This window comes from Pararge aegeria, chromosome 14 (genome assembly GCF_905163445.1).
Source record: "Pararge aegeria chromosome 14, ilParAegt1.1, whole genome shotgun sequence".
Taxonomy (NCBI): domain Eukaryota; kingdom Metazoa; phylum Arthropoda; class Insecta; order Lepidoptera; family Nymphalidae; genus Pararge; species Pararge aegeria.
In genome coordinates this window covers 4,257,568-4,285,200 of record NC_053193.1, presented here as the reverse complement: position 1 = coordinate 4,285,200, position 27,633 = coordinate 4,257,568, and the positions used below count along the sequence as shown (strand labels likewise).

The window sequence follows — 27,633 nt, the reverse complement described above, 5'->3', positions numbered from 1 at the left end:
GCCTACAGCAAAGTGAAAAAACAGCAAAAGTAGTGAGTTATTTAAAGAGAAGGACGTAATAGAAAGATTTTTTTCCTCGCAAGTGTGATAAAACACGTATGTGTGTCGTTACCGCATTTCGTTAATATTACGTTTCCAGGGTTATAAGTGGTACCTCAAACATTTATTGTAATACTGTTTCAATAAATTAAGCTATAATGCCACCAAGCACCAAAGATTTATGTGGTTGCATAGAGAAGTAGCAGAAAAAAATCATGCTCAAATTTTTCTCTTTTATTTTGTTCTTTACTTTCAAAAATACTAAATCTCTTCTTGTCAGAGGCTGTTTTTTTTAGGAAGAAAAATAATCGAGATTTTACTTCAAACAAATACCCTCATTTCCAAACACACTAAGTGTAGAAAATGACAATCTTTTCCGAGTTCAGCCCTAAACAGTTATCCAGTACTTTCATTCGTATCTGGTTGCAAACAAGTCGCGATCGTCAAAAAATTTAATGTAGGTATGTATGTATTTATGTAATATCAATATCAAAAGGCAAAGTCTCTGGGAGACCTTATTATGACGCTTAATGACCTCAACAGAGTTTCCCAATAGGTGAGCCTACGTATGAACACGAGCAAGACGATAATTATGTCTAACGGTCTTTTTCCGCTCCACCAATAGTAGTCATATTTGACAGCTCTGTTCTCGACATTGGAGAAGAGTACATACAGGGTTTTCAATAATAATTTCATCGCCTTCTACACTTCTAATTGCCTTTCAGGCCAATATCATTTCACTCCTAGGATAGTTCATTATGATCTAGGCAGTTATCATTCCTTTCCATCGATGTAGAAAAAAGGTTATGGACTTAAAAAAATGGCGTTTTATATGTGTTATTAAAAATATGTACCTAGATACAATCAAACAGTTAAAAACAAAACATTTTTTTATATTGCTTAATCTAAAATTATGAACGAAACGCGATAACGACCCATGTATTTACCCTTACACTCTCGGCTTCCTTATCGCGCTCGCTTAGAATACGCTTGCGTAATGCCTCGACTGTAAAACGGAATTTAACATACTTAGTACATAATCTTGATTCATTGACCACTTTTGCCATAGCACTCTGAGCAGGTGTTATTCGCTCAGAAATCCGGGTAGTCCTACGTACCTACTCTGTGCTTCCGTATAGTGTAAAGAGGCTTTTAACTTAGACATAATAGTGAATTCACTTGTAATCACTAAACTGTCAAAGTTAAACAACTGTGTTGTTGTCAATTGTCAAATGACAACTGACAGTTGCACAAGGCATGAATTAATCATTAATCTGTGACCTGTGTACATTTAATTTAAATCCATGAAAATAATTAGTCGACCACTGAAGAAATCAGGTTTATATTTTACTGTAATATTTTCGATACTGTTCGGACAAGTAGGAGTAAAGCAAACCTCTGCTTACCAAATATAACAATGAGCTTAGTTGCGAATACCGGGTGAGTTTGTGACGAATGTTCAATATTTCGGGGTGGGAGTTCCACTTTCAACATAAACGAGATTTTCCCCTCTTGTTAGGAAGTTGGCGGGTCGCACGCTGTTCATAACGGGTGCTTCACGTGGCATTGGAAAGGCTATAGCTCTAAAAGCGGCTAAAGATGGAGCGAATGTCGTCGTGGCTGCAAAAACCGCTGAACCACATCCTAAACTCCCAGGCACAATTTACACTGCAGCGGAAGAAAGTAAGTCAAAAAACTCCTTCATAAACTAAATTATTTAGTGAAGAATTTGTTAGGGAAAGTTTGTTTGTATTGCCAAGCTGTAATACATGGACTTTGCACTCGCGTCGAAAGTCCAATGACCTTTGATCGAGATGATGTTATTGACATGAAAAAAAATAACATTATTGGAATACAGTTATATTTATGGCATATTTTAAATGACACAGTGTATGCTAAAAATATATCAGAGATGCTTGTTTTATTTAGCTAGTGTATTAAAAATTTATTAATCTATAAATGATATCAATACAACATCATGCTTATGTCATTGCTAATCGGGCCAGTGCAGTGGTGGAAGAGATGCCCAGCTGCAAATTTTCAGTGCATAGATTATTTGAATTACTAATGTAATTATAAATTTTTCACTAGTGATTCTTATTTTATAAAAATTATAAAATTAAATAAATAAATATACTACGACAATACACACATCGCCACCTAGCCCCAAAATAAGCGTAGCTTGTGTTATGGGTACTAAGATGACTGATGAATATCTTTATGAATAATATATTACATAAATAATTAGAATATACATATAAACACCCAGAAACTGGCAAACATTCATGCTCATCACACAAACATTTTCCAGTTGTGGGAATCAAACCCACGGTCTTTGGCTCAGAAAGCAAGGTCGCTGCAAACTGTGCCAATCGGCCGTCAATTGTTAAAATGAACTAGTTGCTAAGATTTAACACTTCTAATGTTGTTTACTACCAATACATTTGTATGGTGTTTGCAGCTGGGCAGTGCCTGTATTAACTTAAATGTCAAAATTAAAGTCAATATTGCATTTAGCAGAAAACAGTTTGGTGGGTCCACAGAGCATGTACAAGTTCTGCTCAATCTCACAAATCAACACAGAAACCGCCGCCGAAGAAATTTGGCCAATTTCTTGCTTTAATGCCAAATAGTTTGTCTTCTTTAAAATTGCCTTCTTTTTATAATTTTTATTAGTGTTTTTACCTACACTTGGAGGAATTATCAATTTTATAAATTTAAAATGCATATAAAAATTTTCGGAACCGACAGGATTTGAACCTGCGACTCTCGGGCAAACGCGGTCTGAGCGCTTTAACCAATTAAGCTACGGCTCTCCTACTGTCGATGCCGAAATTAGTATGTCTTTCACATCAGTCTTATAGCGACTGTAGCGTCAACTAGTAAGAAACGTTGCAGTTTCGATCTACTTTTTCAAAGGTCCATATTACAATGAGACACGTGCGATTGCCCGAGAGTCGCAGGTTCAAATCCTGTCAGTTCCGAAAATTTTTATATGCATTTTAAATTTATAAAATTGAAAATTCCTTTAGTCGCCACATACAAAACCTGCGGGAAGTCTGAGGGATGAAGAAAAATATATGTATTAATTTTTAATTTGAATTTTAATGTCTTATGCCAGTGCTCATTCAGATATTTACCAAGCTAATGATGATGTAATTTTTATTCATAGTTGAAGCCCTTGGTGGAAAAGCCTTGCCATGCATAGTAGATGTAAGAGATGAAAAGCAAGTACAAAAAGCCATTGATGAAGCTGTTAAGAAGGTATTTTCAAGACCAAATTTATAACTAATTTGCTCTTTTTGTAATAATATAATTAAACATTTACCTGTGGAAAATTGCAAACATTAAACTTTAAAGTAAAATTTAAAATTATGTGACAAATTGTCTTCCCTGTCAACACTCATAACATAAATTATTTAAAAACGTTGTCTGGTGAGGTGCTTTGGCTGTGGCTAGTTACCACCATACTGACACAGACTGATGTCTTTGCTCGCTAAGCGATTTAGTTCTGGTGTGATGTCGGGTAGAAACCGATACAATATCATAAGGATATGATTACCATATCCCTAAAAGGTTAGCCCACCACCATCTTAGACTGCATCATCACTTACCACCAAGTGTGATTGCAGTCAAGGGCTCACTTTGTAGTGGAATAAAAAAAAAAGATTACAATCAAATTAGCATTAGATACAAAATATTACAGTTCAGTTAGTATCATCAAAAGAGGGTAGAGCTACATTTTTATAGCTCTTGCTTTTCATTCCAGTATCACGTAAACCTTTACCAATCTATTATGATTATTCCAAGTACAACAAATTTGTATGAGTGAAGTATGTTTACATTTAAATAAACATTTTTTTTCAGTTCAATGGTATTGATATTTTGGTTAACAATGCTTCAGCTATTTCATTGACCGGAACAGCCCACACTGACATGAAGAGATATGACCTCATGCACAATATCAATACAAGGGGAACATTCTTAGCGTAAGTAAAAATTTTTTTCACTTTTACACTGGATTTAAATAATACCAGCTTTTTCTGCAGAGAATTTTGAATAAACACACAAAAAGTGTAATAGTTAGTGTGAAGCAGAAGTTCATTTTATCAAAATGTTTAATCTGCCAGCCACTCTAACATTGCAACATAACCCTGCTGGCACCATTTAAACTGTGCGACATCACAAGTAGAGTAAAATATTTGTTTGATCAAACATTCAAATATAATATGAAGAAGGAAATCACAAAATGAACACAACACATATGTTTTGTGTTCCAAAAAATAGCACCACTATAATTTTTTCATTGTAGCGTAGTGCTAGTGAAGTATGCAAGCCTTATGTTTTTACAACAGCCTAGTATGCTGCTTTGTTTTTTACAATCTACAGTAAAACTAACATGTACATTGTACATAACCGACACAGTGCCACAAAGAAAAACCTTTTATGTTTTTATTACCTAGTGTTTTTACCTATAAACTTTGGCAAAATTATCAAATATGTAAATTAAAAATGTAGATATAAATCTGTGGCCTTTATATATTTAGTCCACAGATGATTAATGAAGCCACAGTTTGCATACCAACTACTAGCATAGCTGTTATTATTATATTCTGGTTTAGTAATGTAGAGACTACTGTCATCAACATTTCAAGTCCTTTTACAACATATGTACTTGAAAGCTCATCAGTATCCAAGCATATAAAATAAAGTCTTACATACATTTTTAATTTTTATATAAAACAAAAGTATATTATAGAGATTATTAAAATTGATTTCTTTTTGTATTGTTCAGGTCAAAGCTGTGTTTGCCTTTGCTGCAGAATAGTGACCATGCGCACATTCTAAATTTGTCACCACCTCTTAACATGAATCCATATTGGTAAGTGTCCGCTGTACAAAAATTTACTACTGGATGTATATTTTTCCTGACTTAGATCCCTGGCACGGATTCTTTAAGAGTGTGTTTTAAGCAAGTAATATCACTTGCTTTATAAATGAAGCGACGCATGCCTACTTTGTAAAACTCTTAACTTGCCCACTTTATCTAAAAATAAATTTACTTATCACCATCTTCATCAATAGTCTAGTACAGTCTAGCTAGTCTAGCTGGACTAAAGGTCTCTTCCAACGGAAGGGTTTCCCTGTAACCACCACGCTGGGCAGATGGTTAAGTTATAGTAGTAGTATATGATAATAGAACTGCTGCTGGCATTTCTTCCTTAAATTCCCTTATTCGCCACGTACGACACCCGCGGTAAGTGTAAGGAATGAGGAAAAATATATGTATGAATGATTCTTAAGACTTTTTTGCATATTTGAAGGAAGGTTTTAGATTGTACATATTTTCCAGGTTTTCTGTCCACGTTGCATACACGATGGCAAAGTATGGAATGTCGATGTGCGTGCTCGGCATGAGTGAAGAGTTCAAACAATACAAAATTGGTGTCAACGCACTCTGGCCTAAAACAGGTATAATTATTTTTATTGACTACACTCTTACACACTAGTGTTGTAAAAAATAGCTATAGCCGTTTCCAGGATGCAATATTAGTATGAATAAAGGTTCCCAAATAAATGGACAGAACAATGCAACTTGAATGTGTGGTCTGTTTCTAATAAATGGAAGGTTTATCCATACTAATATTACAAATACATTAAATTATCTTATAGTTTGCATCCTGTAAACGGCTATAGGATACATTTCACTCCAAAATAAACGCGCGTAGTTTGATATACTTTTTCAGAATTTCTTGAATTTCAGTACATTATTGTAATCAAAATTACAGCGATTGCAACGGCTGCTATCGAGATGCTTACCGGGGACACATCTACTAGCAGAAAACCCGACATCGTTTCTGACGCCGCATATGTTATGCTTTGCAAGTAAGAACGTTCATATTTATCACAGAATGGAACTAACATAGCCTTTTATTTATTTATTATTTTCGACTCTAATTTTCTATACAACGTGTAAATAAATGAAAACCGTATTAATACTCCACAGGCTTTAGAGGTATATCTTTTCTCTAAGACTAATCTGTGATACCGAAAACCTAATGGTTTTTGAGTAAACCACTTGCAAAGTTTTTACTGAAATAAATCAGATACAGCACTAACATCACATGCAAAATTAAAGTCAAGTGACTCCTGTCTCTTTATTAGGTACACATCGCGTAGCGCATGTACTTTGCGCGTGTTGGTCTTTTATCTCCAATAGGGTTGTCATAAGTAAACACTTAAAAATTTTTGGGTATAAAAAAAAAATTGTTTTTGATAAAATATTTTTACAGGATAATTCCTTATGAAATATACTTATGTATCCTTCAATATTATTTCGTAATTCTATTACACGTTGTATATGGGTTTGATATTTAATGTTCAACTTATTATAGGTAATCACAGCATGCATTTTTAACACTTGTATGTCAATATAAACCAGTACATTTTACATGCAATTAAATTAATTTAACTTGTTTTTTATGAATACATTAAATCGCCGAGAAATAAAAACATTTAAAATTTAAATCATAATGATAAATAAAATTAAAATTGTAAAATTCCACATAATATTACATTTGGTATTTCACACATAGGTGTCTGCTGCCTAATTTATGTGACAAAATATAGTCGACAAAATATTTTATTTTCGGCAAAAAAATTGGGCAGTTGTCACAAAAAAAAAACGAAATTCCAACGTAATTGCCGGGAACCGCTAGTTTTTTGATAACTTAATTTTTTTTTAATTAAAACCTCTGCTTGCATTGATAAATCATAAACAATAGAATAATAAAACAGTACGTAACCATTGATTAAATTTACAGAGATCCAACGAAGTACACTGGCAAATTCGAAATCGACGAAGATGTCCTCAAAGCGGCTGGCATCAAAGATTTGACTCCATATGCCTGTGATCCGAGTAAATACACATTTTTATTGCTCCTAAGATTTCCTGAATACAGTTATTAATAGTCTGAAATCATAATTATTGGGTATTTGACTTTTAGCATGTCGATGATAATACGTAATATTAACAACCTTGAAAAGTTACGATTATTCATTTATCAGATTATTCAATGGAAATATGGGTATAACTTGGAAGTCATATGGCATTAGAATAATATACCTTCCTTCCTTAAACAGTTATGCAACAAGTTATGCGTTTCCTCAAATGGAATTTCGATCCCACTAGTGCGTTAGAAGTGAAATTTCTTAAACAACGCACTCGTGTGCGTCGCTATAATATAACGCTTTTTATGGAGTTTTACCTACAAAACATGATTTTTGAATGCATTGTAAAACTCTCTTTCCCATCTTTCCCCTTTTCGCGACTTGAGGTGAGACGTAACTTCTTGAAATTTCACTCCAAAATCACGTCGAAAAAAAATATGTGTAAGAAGTTTCACTTTAAAAAGTTGGTCAAATACCCGTATTGATATCGTAGAGAACGTGGATAATCTACTTTTGGACGGATTCTTGGACGATCCGGCCGCATTGGCGCAGCACAAGACGGTGTCCTCCGCGTCGGTACGACGCTACCACACGTCGGCCGCACGCTATGCGGAAAAGGTTTGTATCGTGTAAAGTGGTGGATAATTATAGATTCGACATTTATTCGTATGTTCTAATTACTAAGCGACATTGCGTTTCGTTGATTACACATATTCAGCGCAGTTTCAATCAGCCTTGTACAGTATCCTTAAATTCAGAAAGGCCATCATAGCATGCTATATCTTTTTTTATCAGCCTCGTAAAACAACGTTAGATTGAGAAAGAACGATATAGCATGCTAAAAAAAATAGATAGCATATCTCTTTTTTTTATCAGCCGCGCATAACATCGTTAGGTTGCACTCGCAGCGCCTGAAGTTTGAATGTGCGATGTCAAAATGTGTGTATGCGTTAGAGAGGTAAGGGATAGCGGTAAAACAAACTGCGTTTTGGCGTAGACGGGCGGACTGTGCACTTAAATTATTACCGCAGTTGGGTAGTTTAGAATATTTTGCGGGTAGTTTCGTAGTTTTTACTTATTACTTTATAAAAAATGTGTGTATTGTTATACAAATAAATACTCGCCAGCAGAATATGCTAATAACTTCCGCCTCACCTTGAATTACCAAAACAGTACATAATATACATCTATCTTTTGCCGAATTGGTGGAACGGTTTCAGACCTTATAGTAGTTTTGAAGATCTTATATAATAGTTTTTATAAAAATTCAAAATTCATTTATTTCAAGTAGGCCTAATATAAGCACTTTTGAAACGTCAAGTCTGTCTGTGTGTAGTGACTCTACCACCGGTTCGGAAGGCAGATTCTACCGAGAAGAAGCCGGCAAGAAACTCGGCAGTTGCTCTTTTCCAATATCAATAATTTACATTTTACATTTTAAAATTCATTTTTCTATCTGTGAGAGATGAAAGCGGAGCCGGATGCTTCCAAGCAACCTTGTCCTTAAGAAATTCATCAATTGTATAATAACCTCGCTGTAAATGTGTTTTAACACATTCTTTAAACTTATGCATTGGTAGGTCCAAAAGTATCTTAGGAATCATATTATAAAAGCGCATACTCAATCCCACAAATGACTTCTGCACCTTTCGCAGACGATATGCAGATGTCACTAATTTATGACCATTTCTTGTAATTCGACTGTTTATATCCACTTTTTGTTTATAAAGACTAATATGTTGCCTTACAAATACTATATTGTTATAAATATATTGTGAGAAATAGGTATGCTTACGGTAGCAAGCATACCTATTTCTTTAAATTTTTCACGGAGGGATTAACGTGATTTAAGTTTATATATTGACCGTACAGTTCTTTTCTGCAATATGAATATAGTTTTAATATCAGCAGCTTTGCCCCATAATAAGATCCCGTAAGACATCACACTATATTCCCTTACCTCATAACAGGAAATTGGAATCCTTATAGGATCGGAAGGTTGTCTGTCTGACACTGCTAGGGCCCTATCTCATCCATATAAAAAGGAAATTAAAAAAATTAATAAACTCTATTGGTTAAAAAGTAAACTTGAAAAGCGGAATGTAAAAATCATTCTTAGTATCCAATTGTATAAATTGGAAACTCCCGTGCAATTATTTTTCGACAGGAATCCATTTGACGCAGATATACCTGCGATATCAACGTAACGTATTAACAATACATAAGAACACTTGAATATAGAACATAATATACACATAAGTAATCCCGTCGGACATACTTTCATAGACTTGAACCTGTAATATTTAAATTCGATTTTATAGTTCATGCCAATTTTTCATACAATGTAATTCACTGGAAAATTAGTGGTCATAGGTTTACATTTTTGGCAATTTGTGTATGTAGCTATTAATTAACTATATTTCCATTAGCTACTTTGTTGCCTTCCTTTAAAAGATTTATTTAACTAATTATAAAATAAACCTAAACCATACATAGGAAACAATTGACGAACAATATTTGGTACTGCGTAAAGGAAATATCTACGGCGATAAAATAATGCAACAACATTTTTCGAATTGAACATTTTTAACAACATTACCATCGTCTTTGTCCGCAGGTAATGCGAACAATCTGTTAATTGACTTCTTTTTGGAAGTTCCTGAAGAATTTAAGGAAGCTGAGAAAAAGGTGTGACTCTAAATCATGTTATCTGGATTTATATAAAAAATATATCTATGACCACTAATTTTATTCTTTTTTGTACTCCGCTTTGCATTTGTACATTCCATTTACCATTACTTCTTAATAAACTAAGTCGTTCTTAGCAAAAAAACTTTTATTTTCATTGTCAGAAATAACTTAAATGAGTTGTAGATAAAAATTTATTTCATTCTATAAGATAATTTCTCAATGTCAATACATAAGCACAGATAGCCTTATCTAATATACTTATCTTTAAAAATAATCTCAATAATTTATCTGTAGTCTACTAAAAGATAATTCTTTTTAGTCTGTGTAAGATTTGTTATCTGTTTGTATCCACAGATTACCAATTTTATGAAGATTGGTTTGTAAAAGTAGAAATATCAAATATTAAGATTATTTATGATATTTTTTTTTATGTGTTCCTATAATTGCAGGCTGAATCAGGTGGACAGATACCACAATTGTTTGCACTGATCACCAAAACTATTACACCTGAACTCGTGAAGAAGACTCAGGCTGTGTTTCAGTTTAACGTAAAAGGTATTGTAATTTTCTCATTTGCTTACGTATTTGAATATGTTTTAAAGAAATATGTCTCTGCTTCCGGTAAGTCTACCGGTTAGCATGTTCTTTCTACCTACTCCCGAGTCCCGGTGGCTTCCGGTCGATTTCTGGGTGCGGATAAAAATGGTTACCTATTGAGTTTTCTGACAAGTTATTTTCGGTACCAACTTAGATTAAGAAAATAACAGTTTTTAACTGTTGTGCTTCATCGGGCACGTTAAGATTTTTTTTACATTTAGATCTCTATCATGTGAAATAATTAAGTTGATGTAAGTTAGCTGCCTTTAACCTGCTAACCTATATATAGGCTCAAAGTTCCTCTGACCTAAGAAAAGCCTGTCCCCGGACGTAGGATATGAAATGAAATGGGATGGACTTAATAAGTTATTAGTTTTCAAAAGTTACAATAGTTTCATTCTTAAAACTAACATCATAGGATTCGTTTTAATAAAATTGCACTGAGGGCTGGTCTGTTTTGTGTATTTTTATTTCTTGGCGAAATTAAATACAACGTGTAAATGAAAACCGAAATATTACTTCACATGCTTTAGAGGTACAATATTAACTGTCCGAGACTTATCTGTGAAACCGAAACGCTAATAGTTTTGAGTAAACCATTGGTATACTTTTTACTGAAAGAAATCAGATGCAGCCCTAAAAGTGTTGCGTCACTTTATAAGTTACGCGTCGCGTAGCAGACTATGCGCGTGACGGTCTTTTATCTTCAATAGGGTTGTCATAAGTCAAAACTTAGATTGTTTTGAATTAGTTTGTATGGAAAAATAAATATGCTTCTTTGGATTTAATATTTTTACATGGTGATTCCTTATAAAATATACTGATGCTCCCTTCATCTGTACACGTTGTATATTGCATTATTATTGCGCCTTCAAGTAATTAATCTTTTGTGATGTGCAGGTAAAGAAGAGGGCGTATGGCATCTGGACCTAAAGAATGGCGACGGTGCGTGCGGCCAGGGTGAGCCAAAGAACCCCGCAGACGCTGTGCTTACAATGGACAGCAATAACTTTGCTGATATGTTTGCCGGTAAGCTCAAATACTCTTTAAAGAGCAGACTCAACCACGCCACCACTTTAATTGTCTGACACGTAAAGGGGGAAACTGAAAGGGGGCCCCGGATATTTAATAACGCTCATCTCTGCCTGACTGACAGACGGACGCGCAAACGCACACGCAAATGCACACGCACACGCACGCAGACATCGCCTATAGTAATTTACTAAATTATTAATTACCCACAAAATTGTAACCTATAGATAGCAAATACGTATTGTATTTAAGACACGTTTATACTAGTGGAGTATTGAAGTGTATTTTACCACTTTATACTTAAGAACCCATAGCAGATGAAGGGCTCTTTTAAAGAATTTTTTACGGGCCCCGCGCTTGCTTTTAATCAGGCACGCGCCGCACAGGTCAACATCTTGCTCAAGTTGTTGACAAAAAACTAAAGAAAACATTTAATAATTATCCATCTAAGAAACACTTTATGAAATGATTATGCAAATGGACAGCAATTAACTATAACGTTCGTCCCGTCTGTCCCGGCCCGAGTAGGCCACGCCCCCAAATAGAATTAGTCTTGACTAGTCAAGTCAAGACTAATTCTCGGCTAATTGTATATAAAACTGTATATATTTATGTATTATTGATATTCATTGTATAGGTATATATAAATATATATGTTTATTTATTTTCACCACCTAACTCTCTTCTTGAGCTGTGTTTTACGCTTCTGGTTGCCTTGAAGAGATCGCTATGTAGCGATAAGGCCGCCAAATTGTATACTCTTCGTTAAATTTTTATTTACAATTATTCTATATGTTTATGTGGTGTACAATAAAAGTGTATTCATTCACTAATATTATAAATGCGAAAGTGTGTGTTTGTTTGCCCTGCCTTAACGCCCTAACTACGCAACCAATAAATTAACTTCAGGTTTGGCAAAGAGTTAGTTGAAAGGATGTAGAGTAATATAGACTACTTTTTATCCCAGGAACACAAACGGTTCCCATAGGATTAAAAAAAACATAGTTTTTATTAAAGGTGTAAAGTTTCGATCAATAAAATTTCAGTGGAGAGCTTGTCTGGGAATGAGGCTAAGCAGAGTGTGATAAATTCACTTTACAATTCGCACAATCTTACTTGCGACGATGTAATTCTCGCTTTATGTTGATAAATAATATTTCTGTCCACAGGGAAGTTGAAACCAGCAACTGCATTCATGATGGGAAAACTTAAAATCAAGGGTGACATGCAAAAAGCTATGAAGTTGGAGAAAATGATGAAGTCACTCAAAGCGAAGGCGTAAATACGTTTTCAACTGGAATATTTGTTGTGTATGATATTGTTGATAATTCGATTGTACATGAAATTTAATTGATAGGCTGCACCAATGTGGTAGAACATTCAAATCAAATTAAACTCATGTTCTCGTGACAACAAAAAAAATTCACTAACGCTGCTGTCCCATAGTCAATTCAGGAATTCTATGTCCATCTTCAGATCAAAACACACATATTCCAAAATCGCAGCTCAGTCTGAAACTTCAATATGCCCAAAAAAATTAGACATCCGTGCATGTTAAACCAACAATATAAAAACATTTGATGTTTTGAAACATTGTATCATTTCGTGTTTGATATAAAAATAGCCTTTTCCAAATGTTTCCTGCAGAAAAGTGTGTGTGTGTGTACAATAGAATTACAATCATTGTACTATATTAGCATACCAGTATGTATGTAGGGCAGGTATGAATATGAAACTTATACAATTTTTTATAATGTTTAATTTTTAACCTGTGACTGATTTGCATGATTATGTGCGAAGAATTTAGGTGCTATGAAAGTACAATATTTTGCTGATAGCTTTGGGCTATTCTGCGATGCAACTGGTCCATTTAAAAGGAAACCATAGGAATTAAGATTACAATAATATGTAAAAGAGCTCTACAACCTATATGGCAATGTGTTAATTTATGGTACTGTTTTATAATAGGATAAAAACTTTTACACTGTTAAAGGATATTGAATAAATTATGGACGAAAATATTTTTATATAATATGAAACTTGAAGACAAACGTAAGGAGTTTGTACGTCAATTAAATCAGCATAGATAGATACAAGTTTTAACTGCCTAACTTTCATTTTTTTTGGTGTCCAAAACTGATGTATGTAGATACATATATGTTATTTTTCATAATGATGTACATTTATAAATGTTTTTATAATATTTATGCATACACACATGTATTCTATTTTTGTATCCCACAGATCAATGCACTGACAGTAAAACAAGTATTTTTCTATAAGTATTCATATTATATTTAAAGTAATAAACTGTGTAAATAAAAATATTGTTATTTTATTAACCTTTTATTTGATGAACCTACCTACTGTTCAACAATAAGGATTAGCAGAGTTACATAGTCAGTTATTAAACCTTCTCGGATAACTGTGGGGACTTTGGAAATTATGATGTTCTAAATTTAATTTCCAGATTTCCAGCAATAAAAAAACAGCAAGTAATTACCAAAACATAATTACAAAAGTAAAACTTATGTTGCTATAAAATGTTCACTAAAAAAGTAGTTAAAATTAGGTTTCATTCTTTTTTAATTTGTGCTACTTCAAGCCAATTTTTTTTGTATTGAATTCTGACCGTCTGAGTTATTTTTACGTATAAACATTATTTAAAAGGAAATTGTCAAATTTACATGACTTTAAATACATACGTTGCCAGCAGTTTCAGAAAAAAAAAATTGAAAAATCAGCCCTATATACCTAACACAAAAGTTTCAGCTAAAATCAAACATTTTAATAATATTATAGGATGGAAGTAATATTTAACTTAACTAAATTCTATTCACAAAATATACAATAATAATAATGATTGTAATGTTCTACCTCTAACATAGACTGTTGTGATTTTCATTTATATCTTTCAAGGGATCACATAAACAAGTTAATTTTTGTTATGATTACAACAGAAACAAACTACTCCAATAAATAACAAACTACTAAAAGCCACAGAGTATTAAGCATCGTAAAAATAAACAACAATTGTTGCATATTACATCAGCAGGATAACCTTTCTTATCACGATTTAAGACTTTACTGTGGGTCTCCCGCCAAGGCCATTTACGCAATTGATTATTTCAGTATGACAGTTGACAACTTGTCACTTGGTTACAACGTACGGCGACTGAAGTAATTATTCTTAAAATTCGAAATTTAAAACAGAATTAAGAACAATGGCTTCGAGCGATGCTCCGTCGGAAATACGAAATACTGAACATTGTAACTACCGATCACCCTTAAGCACTCGATATGCATCCAAAGAAATGCAGTACAACTTTAGTGATCAAAAGAAATTCTCTACATGGAGAAAAATGTGGGTTTACTTAGCGAAAGCAGAAAAGGTAAGTGAAATAGCTTATTTTTTAGACAAATATCCTTAGGAAAACTATTTTGCTGTTTTCTATCTTGAGGTTATGTCATGTTATTCGGATGGTGTAAAATATTTTCTTTTTCTTTCTGGGTGTTTTAATTTTAATAATGATTATATGTCAATGTTTTAGACAGTATTTAAAATGGAGGATAAAACTGAATACCATACAAAGCTTGAAAAACTTGAACTGCGAACACAGTTCAAGTTCCTTTGTAATCATACAAAAAAAAAATTATTAATACCAAATATTAGTTTCTCATAAATAAATAATAAAAAAAAGTTATGTGCGATGTTTTATACTAAAAATTCAAAAGTAAACCTGTAACTAGTTGTACTTCATTAAATAATATTGTAGGTATTTAGGGGCCACAATGAAGTTTTATTATTATCAATACTTACAATTTACGATACAAGATTTTCCTATCATTTTTTAACTGTTTTTGAAACTTATGTTGAATATTATGTTGAAATTTCTTCCAGAATGTAGGTTGTAAATTGAAAGATTGGCGCAATTGTACTTGACCTAAATCAATAAAACTGCTAATATTATTGTCAATAATATAACCTGTGTACACACCCTGTGTTTAAGAATTGACAATAATATTACCGCAAAGTTAAGTAACTTATGGTTTGAGTAGGTACCTCCTGAATTTGAGATACTGGTTGACTTTGTTCAAAATATTCAATATAAATGTGATAAAGTTGACTAACTATAAACCAAATAGAAGCAGCGCTAGGAGTGCTTCTGATTTGTGAAGTTCTCTTTTGCTTTAAAAGGCTGCTGAATTGAGATTTCTTTTATACCACTTGATGATATAATCAAATGGTAGGTATATCGATACTTCTTGGAAACTCATAATCAGAATAAGCAGATGTTTCAAAAGGGCTATTGGCGTGCTTTGATAGGATTGCCTTTTTAGTTACCTGGCTTCATGCGAAAGAAAAAAAAACACATACGTACATCGTGCGAATATAATATTTATTTACTAAAACATACACTCAATGCAAAATTATAATACTTCTTACAATAATTTATAACATATATGCAATCATACAACCGAGTCACAACATTTAAATAATATGCATGTTTATTTACATTTAATATTATATGTTACGCGGATACCTCTCACCAAATTCATATTATAAGGTAACATTAGCGCCAGGTTACATTTTAAGCATTATTAAATTAAATTAAGTTAAAAACGCATTTCACAAAAACTTAAACCATAGAGTGTGAGTGGCAGCTTGTTGCAGCAATCTTTCAGCCAAAACTTCATCTAATTTAAATTCTCATCCAATCTGCTAGAAATTTACCTTTCTCCTGTCTTTTTATAATTAATTGTGAAATACTTTTATGATTACTAATAGTATCTGTTAGTAGCACTTAATAATATAATATAGTTCAATTATTTTATAATAATTTTAATTCTATATTTCATTAATAATAGGTTAAACTACCGGTTATACGGCAATAGAGGAAATAAGATCATTCAAAGTAAGAGAAATATCAAGAAAATCAAAAAGAATAACTTAACACTAAGTTATTAACTTTTTTATAAAATATTCAGAGGTTGGATGATTAAAAAAGAGAAAATAGAATAAAACTTAATTACCACTGGACGGATACTGATTACTGCTTTGGCCTTTCTATATGTAATATTAACTTAACATAATAATAAAAACTATACCTATTTGTTAATTTACGAGATTTTACTACTGAACTTTTTACATTTGATAAGTACTGGCGCTGACCACCTCTATACGGGGGAGAAAGCAACACTTTTATGAGATTGTGACAGAGATAAACAAGGTACAAGACGTACAACAGACGTAATTAACAGATTTTACTTCATTTATTTTTATTATACTCCAGGCTATTAATAGCCCACTGTTGAGCACAGGCTTTATTTCTCTTAGAACAGTGAAAATTTATACTAATTCCAACTACCCTGCTCCAATGGGGACAAATGGACTGGATTATATTTTTATATAAGTGATTACGTTTATATATTAATTATACTTTGCAAAAAAATCATGTTAGTAAGATATTTTTATTGTTAATCCTACGTTACCAACGGTGATACTTTTCGTTATTGGTTAGCTTTATTTTTTAACGATTTTGCTGAGAAATTTTACCAGGGGTAAAAACTAACTATTTAAGAACACAATGATTTCATACAATGAACGTGAAAAATGCTAGTAATTAAATAATATAGAAGTGGTACTAGGTACCATATATATTAAATCTCGGCTTACTCTAGCGAGCAACACCGAAACTCTGAAACGGAATGTTTTAGTATTTTTATTAATTACTAACTTAAGAAATATTTTAAAATTTACAATTTTTTATTAATAATAAAACTTTTACCATTCTTGTTTCAAGTTCACAAATTTTAAATAACTTAACTTATTTTCTAAAAACTTATAGAATTAAAAAGTATTCATTTCTAACTTGCACTGTCTCGGCCGAAAGTAATGATTTTTATTCATAGAAACAGCTGCGTTATTGGACAACTTTTAATAGCTTATGTTTAAACAAAATAAAATTAAAATAATCCAAGCTACACTCCAGGACAACTTAAATAAAATTATATATACAAAGTATCCGATTATTACATATAATTACACCTAGTAAACCTAAACTAATACTTTGGGAGTAAATAAAAATGATAAATAATGCAATTAATTCAAATAAAAAAATATAAAATTGTATCGTTTTATAAATTCTTTGGTACACTGAACTAATATTTTACTTGAAAAAGTAATGTCATCTAATAAAATATACGAACGTTCTTTTCTGGGAAAGCGGCAAAATATTTTGGGCTGCCAATTTTGAATTTAGTTAATTGGTACGGTTAATTATTATCGATCATGTTTTGTGTACTCAAGAATTATTGTTTTTAATATTTAATAATCAGCTTCTTTCCTGAAAGTGAAAAAGGCATGAATAAGGAAAACTGCAGCATCAATGACGGCGAAGACGCCTGAAGACAAGATGAGGTCGTAAGCCCCTTTGTTTGGGCGGACGTTTGCGTAGTAAGACCTGTGCCAATCTGTAAAAAAAAAAACACGTCTTTGAAAACGAACATAAGTGTTCAATCAGAAAAAAAAAAACAATTGTTGGATATTGAAACAACTACAAAATAAAAATTAGCGAAATGTGTGACTCCTTCACGCAAAAACTTCTTAGCAGATTTGACTATATAATAAATATACCCTGGATCAAAACATAAGCTACTTTTTACCCCAGAAATATAATAATTTCGCAAGATTCGTGAAAAACTAAATTTCACATCGATGAGCTATAATTATAGCTACAGTTTGTAAAGTTCCTCGAAATTAGATTCATACTAGCTGCGCCCCGCGATGTTCCTCGCGATAAACCGATCTGTACACGAAATTGAAATAAAAACCAGACTATAATAATTAGATTATAGTAGGTACTTACTTCAACTTGAATATTATGTAAATACCAAGTTGTTATATGTTAACTATATCAGGTAGGTATAGCTACCAATCAATTCTTCAATTAAATATGACTAAGCTTATTCACTACGCTTGATAAATTTAAGATTATACATAATTGTTACAAGTTTGTACTTAGGTAATCACTGCCACTTGCGTGAGAAAACAGGGCAAATAAAAATAATATCGTGACTTATATTTTAATGTGCGTCATATAAATACCTTTATGTTGTTTTTGTGATTAGGAACTTGCTTATTTATATTGGTGTAAGTCAGTATATAAAGGCTGTTCACGATAGATAGCATAATACCTACTGAGCTAGTTTTCATCAGTTTTCAGGTTTTTCAGTTGTTGTATTAGAGTCGACACAGCTTACGACACGTCGACACGAGCGCGAATATTTAATTATTCAAATAGGCATATAGATGGCACTTTTGATGCGTACATTAAAATATGATATAGAATGAGTTGATGGCGTTAACTAAATTCGAAAAAACTAAAAGCTACGAGGATTCCAAACGCACCCTCTAAGAAGAAGCCCACAACAAACTTAGCCAGTTTTTTTTTTCTATTACCATCTCACATAGTCATTTAAAACTATTATAAAGAAGCAACCTGGTTAGAGCAATAAATTACACCCAAGCACAATTACTTTGTCAAGGGCAAAAACAACATTACATATAGATAATAAAAGTTTTAAACATAATAGAAATAAATCTTACCATAGAAAATAATCCCAGCGGAAGCTATAAACAAGATGGCGCCGACGGTAGAAAAGGCAAGCGAAGTCCTCCATGCTGCCGATTCGCCCAGCAACCGCGCAATGATTAGCACGCCAGTGATGATAATAAAACCTGGACCACAGATTAACTATAAATAAAGATTCTTTTGAAAAATATACAAAAGTAAAATACATTAATAAGTGGAAAACATAATGTGAGAGCGATTGCTTTTTGTGTTGCAGGTCTAAAAAAAAACATAATAAGGTAATAAGTAGAAACTCTCATGTAGGAATCTGTTGCCAGATCTAAAAAACAATAGCAAATTTATCAAATGTAGAGCTACTGAAATAGGCTAAACTGGTCTTAATTTTTTTTACTACTAATTAGAAAAATGAATCCTACATATACTTATTTCAAAAAGCCCATGTTTAGAACATTGTGAAAAGTAAGTCATTGCAACAAGTAGATACCCTATACGTTTTGTGAACTTTTGTTTTGTAACTTTCGACTTAGAAGGTTGGCAAGACGTTACGTATTTATTGAAAGAAAAGCTGACTAACTTGAACCAATAAATCACAACTTGAATTACACTTTCACGTAAAATGAAGTTCGTTGAAACCAATTTTCTAGTTAATGAAGAAGTGAAACTGATTTTAAATTGATATTGCGTAAAGTGTCAATGACTTGTCGCTGATACGTATAATTTTAAATTAATTTACTATCTATTTCTAACCTATTTTTTTAATAAATAAAGTCTTTGTCTGTGATATCGAAGTACCTGCATTTTAATTAAACGATAGCAGAATTTAACCACGTGATTTAAATTGCCTATCTTGAAACTGCTTAACCAAGTTAGACGGGATTCTATCTATCCAAGCTTCTTTTTAATGTGAAAAAGACTGATCGGATCACGATGGAACCGTTTCAGTTAGTTGGAAGTGATATTTCCAAAGCTAAGTATCTGCCACTAAAATAAACCTGAAGAACGACAGATCAATGACAAAATGAGTCTAATCATCATGTAATTAACCATCCTAGGTGGAACTAAAACGGTTCCAATTCATTGTATTCCGATGAGTCATTTATACTCATTAAAAGTTAACTACTGGTTCAGGAAAAGTGATACTCTGCGTTTTCCACAAGTTCCATTATTTTCAAATAACTCAACCTTAATTTATATATATATTAAAAGTTCTACTAATAATTTGTTTCTACAATATGGTAGCAGCCTAAAATAATTACCTCTCACTAAAGGTTGCCTGGAAGAGATCTCTTTAGAAATAAGACCATATTTGCACGCTTAAAAAAATTTGGTTCAACTTCTTCATTTTTGGTCCTTGTCAGTGCAGACTTAATTTTATCAGAGATCTCTTCTTTTTTGTTTTTGAATGTTTTGATGGCATTTCGATCTCTCTCGTTTTATTTCATAACTCCTCATTACCTTAAGTATGCCCGTTTCCACTAACAAATAAGGCAATGCACAGTCAAAGATCATTCCTAAGCATACATTTAAATTTCACCTATTGATTTTCACTAGGCAACTCATATAACCTAACTTGTCTATGATTCTGGCCATACGACGTGGTATTTGTTTGTATTATCATATTTTTAATATTTCGTATGGATTTAGGGTTATTTAAAAAAAAAATAGAATTTATATTTAGAACGGGCATTATCCCTTTCTTCGACGAGTATGTGGGTATATAACTTGATCTTATTTCTTCTTGAGCACTAGTAGCGTAGCACTGTTCGTTTCCCGTGAAACTTAAAACAATTTAACCGGATCATGGTCTCTTTTTTGCTAGTTTTGTTTTAATCTATCCATTATTTGTGGCCGGTTGCATTGTTAGAGTACTCTGACACATTTCATGGTCGATCGATTAGTATGGCTTTGAAGGTTCCAAACAAAAAACCCACTGCACTAAAACCTACTTACGTGTACTTATTACAAAAGGTTTACGTAATCACGTCCATGGAAAATGAAGATAAACGTTAGTAGATGACACGGGTACAGGTTTCTTGTGACTGTTTCAGATTTTTCGCTTTCTCAGTATTTTTCTTTTTTTAATCAATAATCTCATTATACATTTTGTCCCAGGGCTTAGTGATCTCCCGGCGTTTTTTAATATTTGGACAAAGTTATTCACAATTAACCTTAAAGTAGAGGTCTTATCCATGTAGTTTTGTTTACTGGGTTTTTGGTTTTTTTTGTAGAGACATTTTAATTTTTTTTTTTTGTAGTTAAGGTTTTTTCATTCTGTCTTATTTAACATAAGTTATCAATTTAAGACTAGCTGTTTTAGTATAATTTATCACTTTTTTGGGGCTTTTCAAGGGCAAGGAGTTTGGTCGTAGTCCACCACATTGGCCCAGTGCGGATTGGTGGGCTTCACACGCCTTTGAGATAGAGAATTCTAACGCATACAGGTTTCCTCTCGATGTTTTACACGGTATTGCATTGTATAGTGCAATGGAATATGGATTTTGCTAGCGATTTTATTTTTTTATAAGTAATATTATTTTTAAAATTATCCTATTGGCAATAATGTATCACATATTCTTAAATATGTAATCTTTCACGCATATTGATTGGTCAAAGGGCTTTTAATTTTAAATATAAACTTACCATGTCCCCCGCTGCCCAATGGACGCCATTTCATAGCGTGCTAGACGCGATAAAATTATGCGACAATTTATTAAAAGGTTAAACTTACTCGAATAAGCTGAGTAGACCAAGGAGATGTGGCGAATGTTAGAATGTAAGACTTGTGGGGCATATTGCGTACCCACCAGCAGACCGATGGCAATCACCGCGAGAATCTGGAAGAACAAAATATATCTCTTGTATTTGTCTTCAAGGCACGAACATTTGTGGTTGGAAAGACGCGAAATAGTAGTGAGACGTAGGTACTTAAATAAGAAGAAATTTGGTATTGACGGAGTATACTCGATGAAGTAGATTTAGATAAAAGTTTATGTTAAAAGAAAGGTTGGTTTATCGAAATTAAAAGTGGTCGCTAATTAAAAGTGGTCGCTGATACAATCGTGAAGTTTTTTGCATAATAAAAGCCAAAATTTGTCAGGATAATGACTCGCGATGTTTTGGATTAGAAGTTTTATTTGAGTGCAAACATTATTTTTAATCAATGATCAAGTGGTCGTTGCTTCTGATAGAGTCCATAAGTCCTGAAATCCTTAAGTGTTATGGGATTCCATACGCGTCCTAACGGGTGGGCAGATATATAAAAATAAAATAAACAAGAGTCAAGAAATAATAAAATCCCACTCCATAATGATTACTAAGTAAAAGTTATTCTGGCTCGACAAATACTAGTTTTCACCTTTTGTGATTTCCTAAATACCGCTAACTAATGCTTTTCTAATGTCGGTGTTTTCCTAAACCGCGCAAGTTTTCACTTTCACGCGTTCCTAACGTTTTCCACTAAATTTGCAAAACTTTACAATATCATATTTGCGTTATAATTATTCTTAATATTCGATGGAAATTACTTTATGCTTATTGAGGTAAAATAAAGTAGGTAATTACGAAAAACTTCGTATATAATAAATAACTTCTACCAAAATGTGTGATAAACTTATCTTATCTATTCTAGCTGTTGGCACGCGTTTTCCTGGGAACAATTTTCTGAAAAGTGTCCTATTTCAGTCCAAGATGCTTGAGTTCTCTATGGAAAATATCGACCTAAATACTAAAAAGATACTAAATATACTACGACAACACACACATCGCCATCTAGCCCCAAAGTAAGCGTAGCTTGCGTTGTGGATTTTTTTTATTAAACAGAAAATGCCTGAAGGGTACTTCTCCGTTAGGGGAAACTGAGTGGTTATATGGGACTAGCACCCACTAAAAACTCTGTGTATCCCTCGACAGACCTATTAGTGAGAGTACGGGATTTCGCACTTTCGGGTACTAAGATGACGGATGAGTACTTTTATGACTAATATACTTATATACAATACATCTTATTTACCAGCATTTACCTGGTGTTTTCCGGCATAAAAACTATCGAAATTTGTATCTCCAGGTGTAAATGAAAACGGAAATAATACTTCACAGGCTTTAGAAGTACATTATGTACTGTCTCTGGGACTTATCTAACCGAAAACCTAATAGATTTTGAGTAAACCACTGCCATTGTTTATACTGAAATAAATCAGATACAGCCCTACATCACATGCAGAATTAAAATCATGTGACTCCTGTTGGTCTTTTATCTTCAATAGGGTTGTCACAACGAATGATATGAATTCGTTTGTTTGGAAAATTAAATATGCTTCTTTTGATTTCATATTCATAAATATAAACAAATAAATATACTACGACAATACACACATCGCCATCTAACCCCAAATTAAGCGTAGCTTGTGTTATGGGTACTAAGATAGCTGTTGAATATTTTTATGAATATAATACATATTAATACTTACAATATACAGATAAACACCCAGACACTGAAAAACATTCATGTTCATCACACAAACATTTTCCAGTTGTGGGAATCGAACCCACGGCCTAGGACTCAGAAAGCAGGGTCGCTGCCCACTGCGCCAGTCGGCCGTTACTACCCTACCGACAAAGACGCCGGCTATGGTGTTTGGGCTTGGAGTATCGCAGTAAAAATAAACTCACACCCCTAATCGATTTTAACGCGACATCGTACCAATATTCTAAATCGCCACTGGCCACTGTCGAAGCCTCCCACCAGATTAGACTAGAGAAAATTAGAAATTCCCAAATTGCTTCTGCTGGGGATTAAACCCGTGACCACCCACTACTGCACCACGAAGAGAAGACAAAGTTAATTCAAATACTCATGCAAACAAATAAGCACTTCTACAGAATTAAACGGCGATATTAACTATGAATCACAGACAGTAGCGTGCACTTGGTTTCTTACCAGGGTATGCATACAGCAGTAAAATTGCGTAAAACTGCTCAAATTCTCCTCCTATACGAGTTATATATCAGTTTTAGGGTAGGCATTGTACCACTGACCACAGAGTAATAACGGGTGTATTCAAACTTGCATCTACACAAGGCAATTGTCAAGGACACAAACTAGCTACACTGGATGCGGAGTTCTTCTCACCTGCTGATTTCCCACAATGGCAAGGTTATACCTGCCTCCTCGGCTATTAACTTCATTAAAGATTCATTAAGACGTACCTTCTTGTTTGTACCATGATGCTAATATTTAAATACAGTTAGCTCATTATTCTAAAGTTCTCAAATCTTTATTTCTACTACCTATTCATTTATGTACGATGCTAGTACTGATTCTTTACGTCGGGAATACGATGTAATTAACTCTTCTAGCCCTTTTCCAATTTAAATAAATATGGTCAGGCCTCCAAGATCGTGTTGGGTGCCGCTTTTTGGCTTTCTAACACTTAATAATAGTGAGATTTAAAAAAAAATACGCTCCTCTAGATATTGCATGACCTAGTTGCTGGAAGTGTAGCCATAAATACAAGTAAACTAACTACTAACTTAGTAGTTAGTTTAAGTCCTACATATTACTAACAGGTCTCATAGAAGCCATCTCTCATCCATAGTTCTCTGTTGAAACAAATATCACTACTTTAACAGTTATCAATTTCGATTAAATTCATATTTGTGTACCTTCAAGTGAATCATCACGATTTAGATTATGTCGTCTAAGCACGCTTACATTAAACATCGCTTACACAATTAAGCTGTTAAAATAATAACTATCGATGTATTAATTACCAAATAATTTGTTAAAAAGTATCCAAAATTATTTTTAGAATAAACTGGACTAACTTAATGGATCCTTTTATATTTATCATGGTTGAGTAATGAAAAATTGCAATGTGTAATGGCCCGTTAGAATAGAGTTAGTATATAATTAAGAATTAGTTTCTAGTTATTAATGTAACATTTTTTTACTAAATGTTATTGAAGTGTTAATAAGTTTCTTATCTAATAACAATGTTCCTTTAACTAATCGTGGATATCCGAAATGAATAATTTTCGTTAATATTATTGTAATTCCGTCCGTCCTGTATCTACCGAAAAATTTGAATGTTTTGTCGGTTGCAATCGCAGCTAGGGCGGCCTTGTATACATTTTAATCTTCTTAGCTTTCGCGATTGGGCCAACGCTTCCGCAATTCGTGTAATTGAACTTTTTTATTGGGTCTTCCATTATTTTCCGCACTATGCAGATATCTACTGATTTTCGTCTCTGTTGCAATGTTGCGTGAAATCGTTTACAAATTTAAAAGTGGCTCCTTTTTTTATATATAATCATCTACATTACCAGCCCATCACCGACCCTTTGCAGGGCACGGGTTTCCTCTTTGAACGAGAGGGGCGTAGTTTTATTTTTCAAATTAGGAACTATATTTTTTATTATACTTATCGACCTTTCTGCAATATTGTAGTCAATCACATCTTTCGAATCCTAAATCGTGTAAATATTTTTTTCAATATAGTTATTATTATAAGTCATCACACCAATTTTATTCCTTATTTTATTATTAATACAGTCAAATTCACTTACAAATTCAACAATCCTCAAACAGACACACCAGTGCTCCTTCAATGCTGTCGCAGCCCGGCTCCCACCTTCAGTGGTCTGTCCATCTTCCCCCTTCTTGGCTTGCGCCTCAGACTCCCTATCTCCAGCTGACATGGCCCAAACTACCCGCGCTCCGCCTCCGTATTCCGACACCTAGGAAATAACAACTTCATTAATTTCTGTTTCATCAGCTTCATCATACTTATCATTATCATCCTCATTATCACACTTATCACTATCATGATAATCATCGTCATAATAATTTCTTATTGCTGATCAACCTGTTTTAATTCGCAAATATAGTGTGGAAACCAGTATTGGTAAATTAGCACTTAGGAGTCCCATGTGTCCTGGCTTGCTAGGCTTGCGAGACAAATTATTTAGTAAATACCTACGCTTAAAAATACTATTCCATATGAAACCATGGTCATAAACAAACAAATCTGCCTCAAAAGTTAAGTGTTAATCGAAAAACTATGACGCCTTCTTTTTTAATAAATTGCAGACAAGCGGGTTATTTTATGTTAATTGATATAAATCCATTATTGACATCTTCAGCATCAGATAAACCACTAATGTTACGTTAACTGATATAATTGAATGATTAACTGAATTGATGATAAGTTAATTTATTTGTTAACATCCCAGTATTTATAGGGTAGGTTCAGGTGAAACCGCAAGCGTCAAACCGCAAGCAAAATCCAATCAATGACTATAATAGGCATGGTAAATTGATACGTTAACACTAACACCACAAACGTTTCGATTATTTCTAAAAGCGCTATATTCACAGTAGGTACACGTACATATACTCTGTCCCTCAACAAACAAACGTGAGGGATGCTATCTGTTGAAGTGTGGCAGAACACTGCATAATGGTTCCTCTTAATTATATTTATATATTTAAATATAAATCCATCATATTCTTCATTATAATCTATATCTTGATCTGAATTAATTTTATTACAAAATATTTTTTTAACAAAGATATATAAAATTTTAAATATTGAATAGGAACTGAACCTATTCAATAAAGATTTCCAACAGATACCTATACTTTAAAATTGCTTAGGCTATGGACAAATCTATCGAAATTCGCGCATGAGAATAAAAGACAACTCGGAAATAATTATCGAATTGCTATTAGATAACTATTTTGAACGAAATTTCACTGTCACACACAAATAAAATTGTGCATTATATATTATTAACATATTTACGCAACACAACGTACTACATAAGTGTATTTATAGCTGGTGACGTGATAAGAAACAAATATACCATGGTTTGCAGTAAATATTTTATTGCAATAATTTTTAGGTTCTCAATGAGAAAATAAACATGACTGTATCTGAATAGTTCTGAATCTATCAGAACACGGTATATATAACTAATTGAACTTACAAATACACTAGCATTGACGAGAGAAGGAAGGAGAAAGTAAAACGTGTGGTTACCGCGCATTAGACATGTTAGGGGGACTATTCCGCGCGATTTCCCGCTCAGATGTGTCCCCAGCTTTACAGTTTTCATAGATAGTGTTCTGTTCTTCTTCTTTGTATCCTAGAGTTTAAACTTTTTTTTTCGTAAATCAGTGACCAATTTAATCCTTCAAATGTCTACTTATTCATTGATAGAAAATAATACAGGAATTTTTTTAATTAATAGTTATAAGAAGTATCCTTTATCGAGTGCAAGCAGCGCGGTGCGGCAGGTGTATCAATTTAATCGATTGCAGTAGTTTCATGCAGCAGCAAAAAATAATCGATAAGGTATCTATCGGCGGCCGCCGTCAACGCATCGACGGAAGACGTCGACGCGTCGACGGCAGGCGACTGCATAATCACTTACTAGCTTGCTGTACTACTGGCAGACGAATAATAACAATAAACTCATGCTAATAAATTCGAGGGAAAATTTAAAAAAAAAACAACGCATGTCGCATGACATCTCCATAGTCATACAAGCGGGGACCACAACAAATGCCAATCGCTCGGTCGTAACGCACGCACGCCCACTTTCCAATACGCTACCAGTTTGGTACTCGTAAATATTTGCGCTGCTGGCATGCACTTTCAAATGCAATTGTTTATGCTCTGGAATAGATAAGTAGAGTTTGGTGCGCCGGTGCGGTGGCGGCTATTAA

General features: G+C 33.2%; 3 protein-coding genes across 4 annotated transcripts in view; 2 read left to right on the top strand and 1 right to left on the bottom strand.

The window, feature by feature from the left end:
- Nucleotides 1-1,298: 1,298 nt before the first annotated feature.
- On the top strand, nt 1,299-13,458 carry LOC120629356 (hydroxysteroid dehydrogenase-like protein 2). Of its 2 annotated transcripts, none has more exons than XM_039898283.1 (12): nt 1,299-1,479; nt 1,559-1,722; nt 3,212-3,303; nt 3,907-4,028; nt 4,835-4,921; nt 5,393-5,511; nt 5,829-5,925; nt 6,864-6,958; nt 9,608-9,678; nt 10,131-10,236; nt 11,179-11,307; nt 12,480-13,458. In XM_039898283.1, the coding sequence occupies exons 1-12, from the start codon at nt 1,457-1,459 to the stop codon at nt 12,590-12,592; spliced, it is 1,218 nt and encodes a 405-aa protein (XP_039754217.1). In that variant the 5' UTR covers nt 1,299-1,456; the 3' UTR covers nt 12,593-13,458. The 2 variants fall into 2 exon arrangements, with proteins under 2 accessions (XP_039754217.1, XP_039754216.1); XM_039898282.1 differs by lacking the exon at nt 9,608-9,678 and adding an exon at nt 7,484-7,608.
- A 981-nt stretch (nt 13,459-14,439) lies between these two features.
- Nucleotides 14,440-27,633, top strand: part of LOC120629134 (adenylosuccinate lyase) — a 50,630-nt gene continuing 37,436 nt past the window's right edge. The window contains exon 1 of the mRNA XM_039897927.1: nt 14,440-14,702. Coding sequence (XP_039753861.1) covers nt 14,535-14,702 — 168 coding nt within the window. The 5' untranslated portion in view covers nt 14,440-14,534. The remainder of the gene's footprint in view (nt 14,703-27,633) is intronic.
- Nucleotides 17,272-27,633, bottom strand: part of LOC120629135 — a 43,404-nt gene continuing 33,042 nt past the window's right edge. Inside the window, 4 exon segments of the mRNA XM_039897928.1 lie at nt 17,272-17,784; nt 18,920-19,051; nt 21,634-21,739; nt 25,470-25,640. Of these exon segments, the coding sequence (XP_039753862.1) occupies nt 17,639-17,784; nt 18,920-19,051; nt 21,634-21,739; nt 25,470-25,640 (555 nt within the window). The 3' untranslated portion in view covers nt 17,272-17,638.

Excerpts from the sequence above, each read along its gene's own strand:
- LOC120629356 (XM_039898282.1), top strand. The coding sequence starts at position 1,457 with ATGAGCTTAGTTGCGAATACCGG. Across the intron at positions 4,922-5,392 it reads CTTAACATGAATCCATATTG|GTTTTCTGTCCACGTTGCAT; the intron begins GTAAGTGTCCGC and ends CATATTTTCCAG. Across the intron at positions 5,926-6,863 it reads GCATATGTTATGCTTTGCAA|AGATCCAACGAAGTACACTG; the intron begins GTAAGAACGTTC and ends TTAAATTTACAG.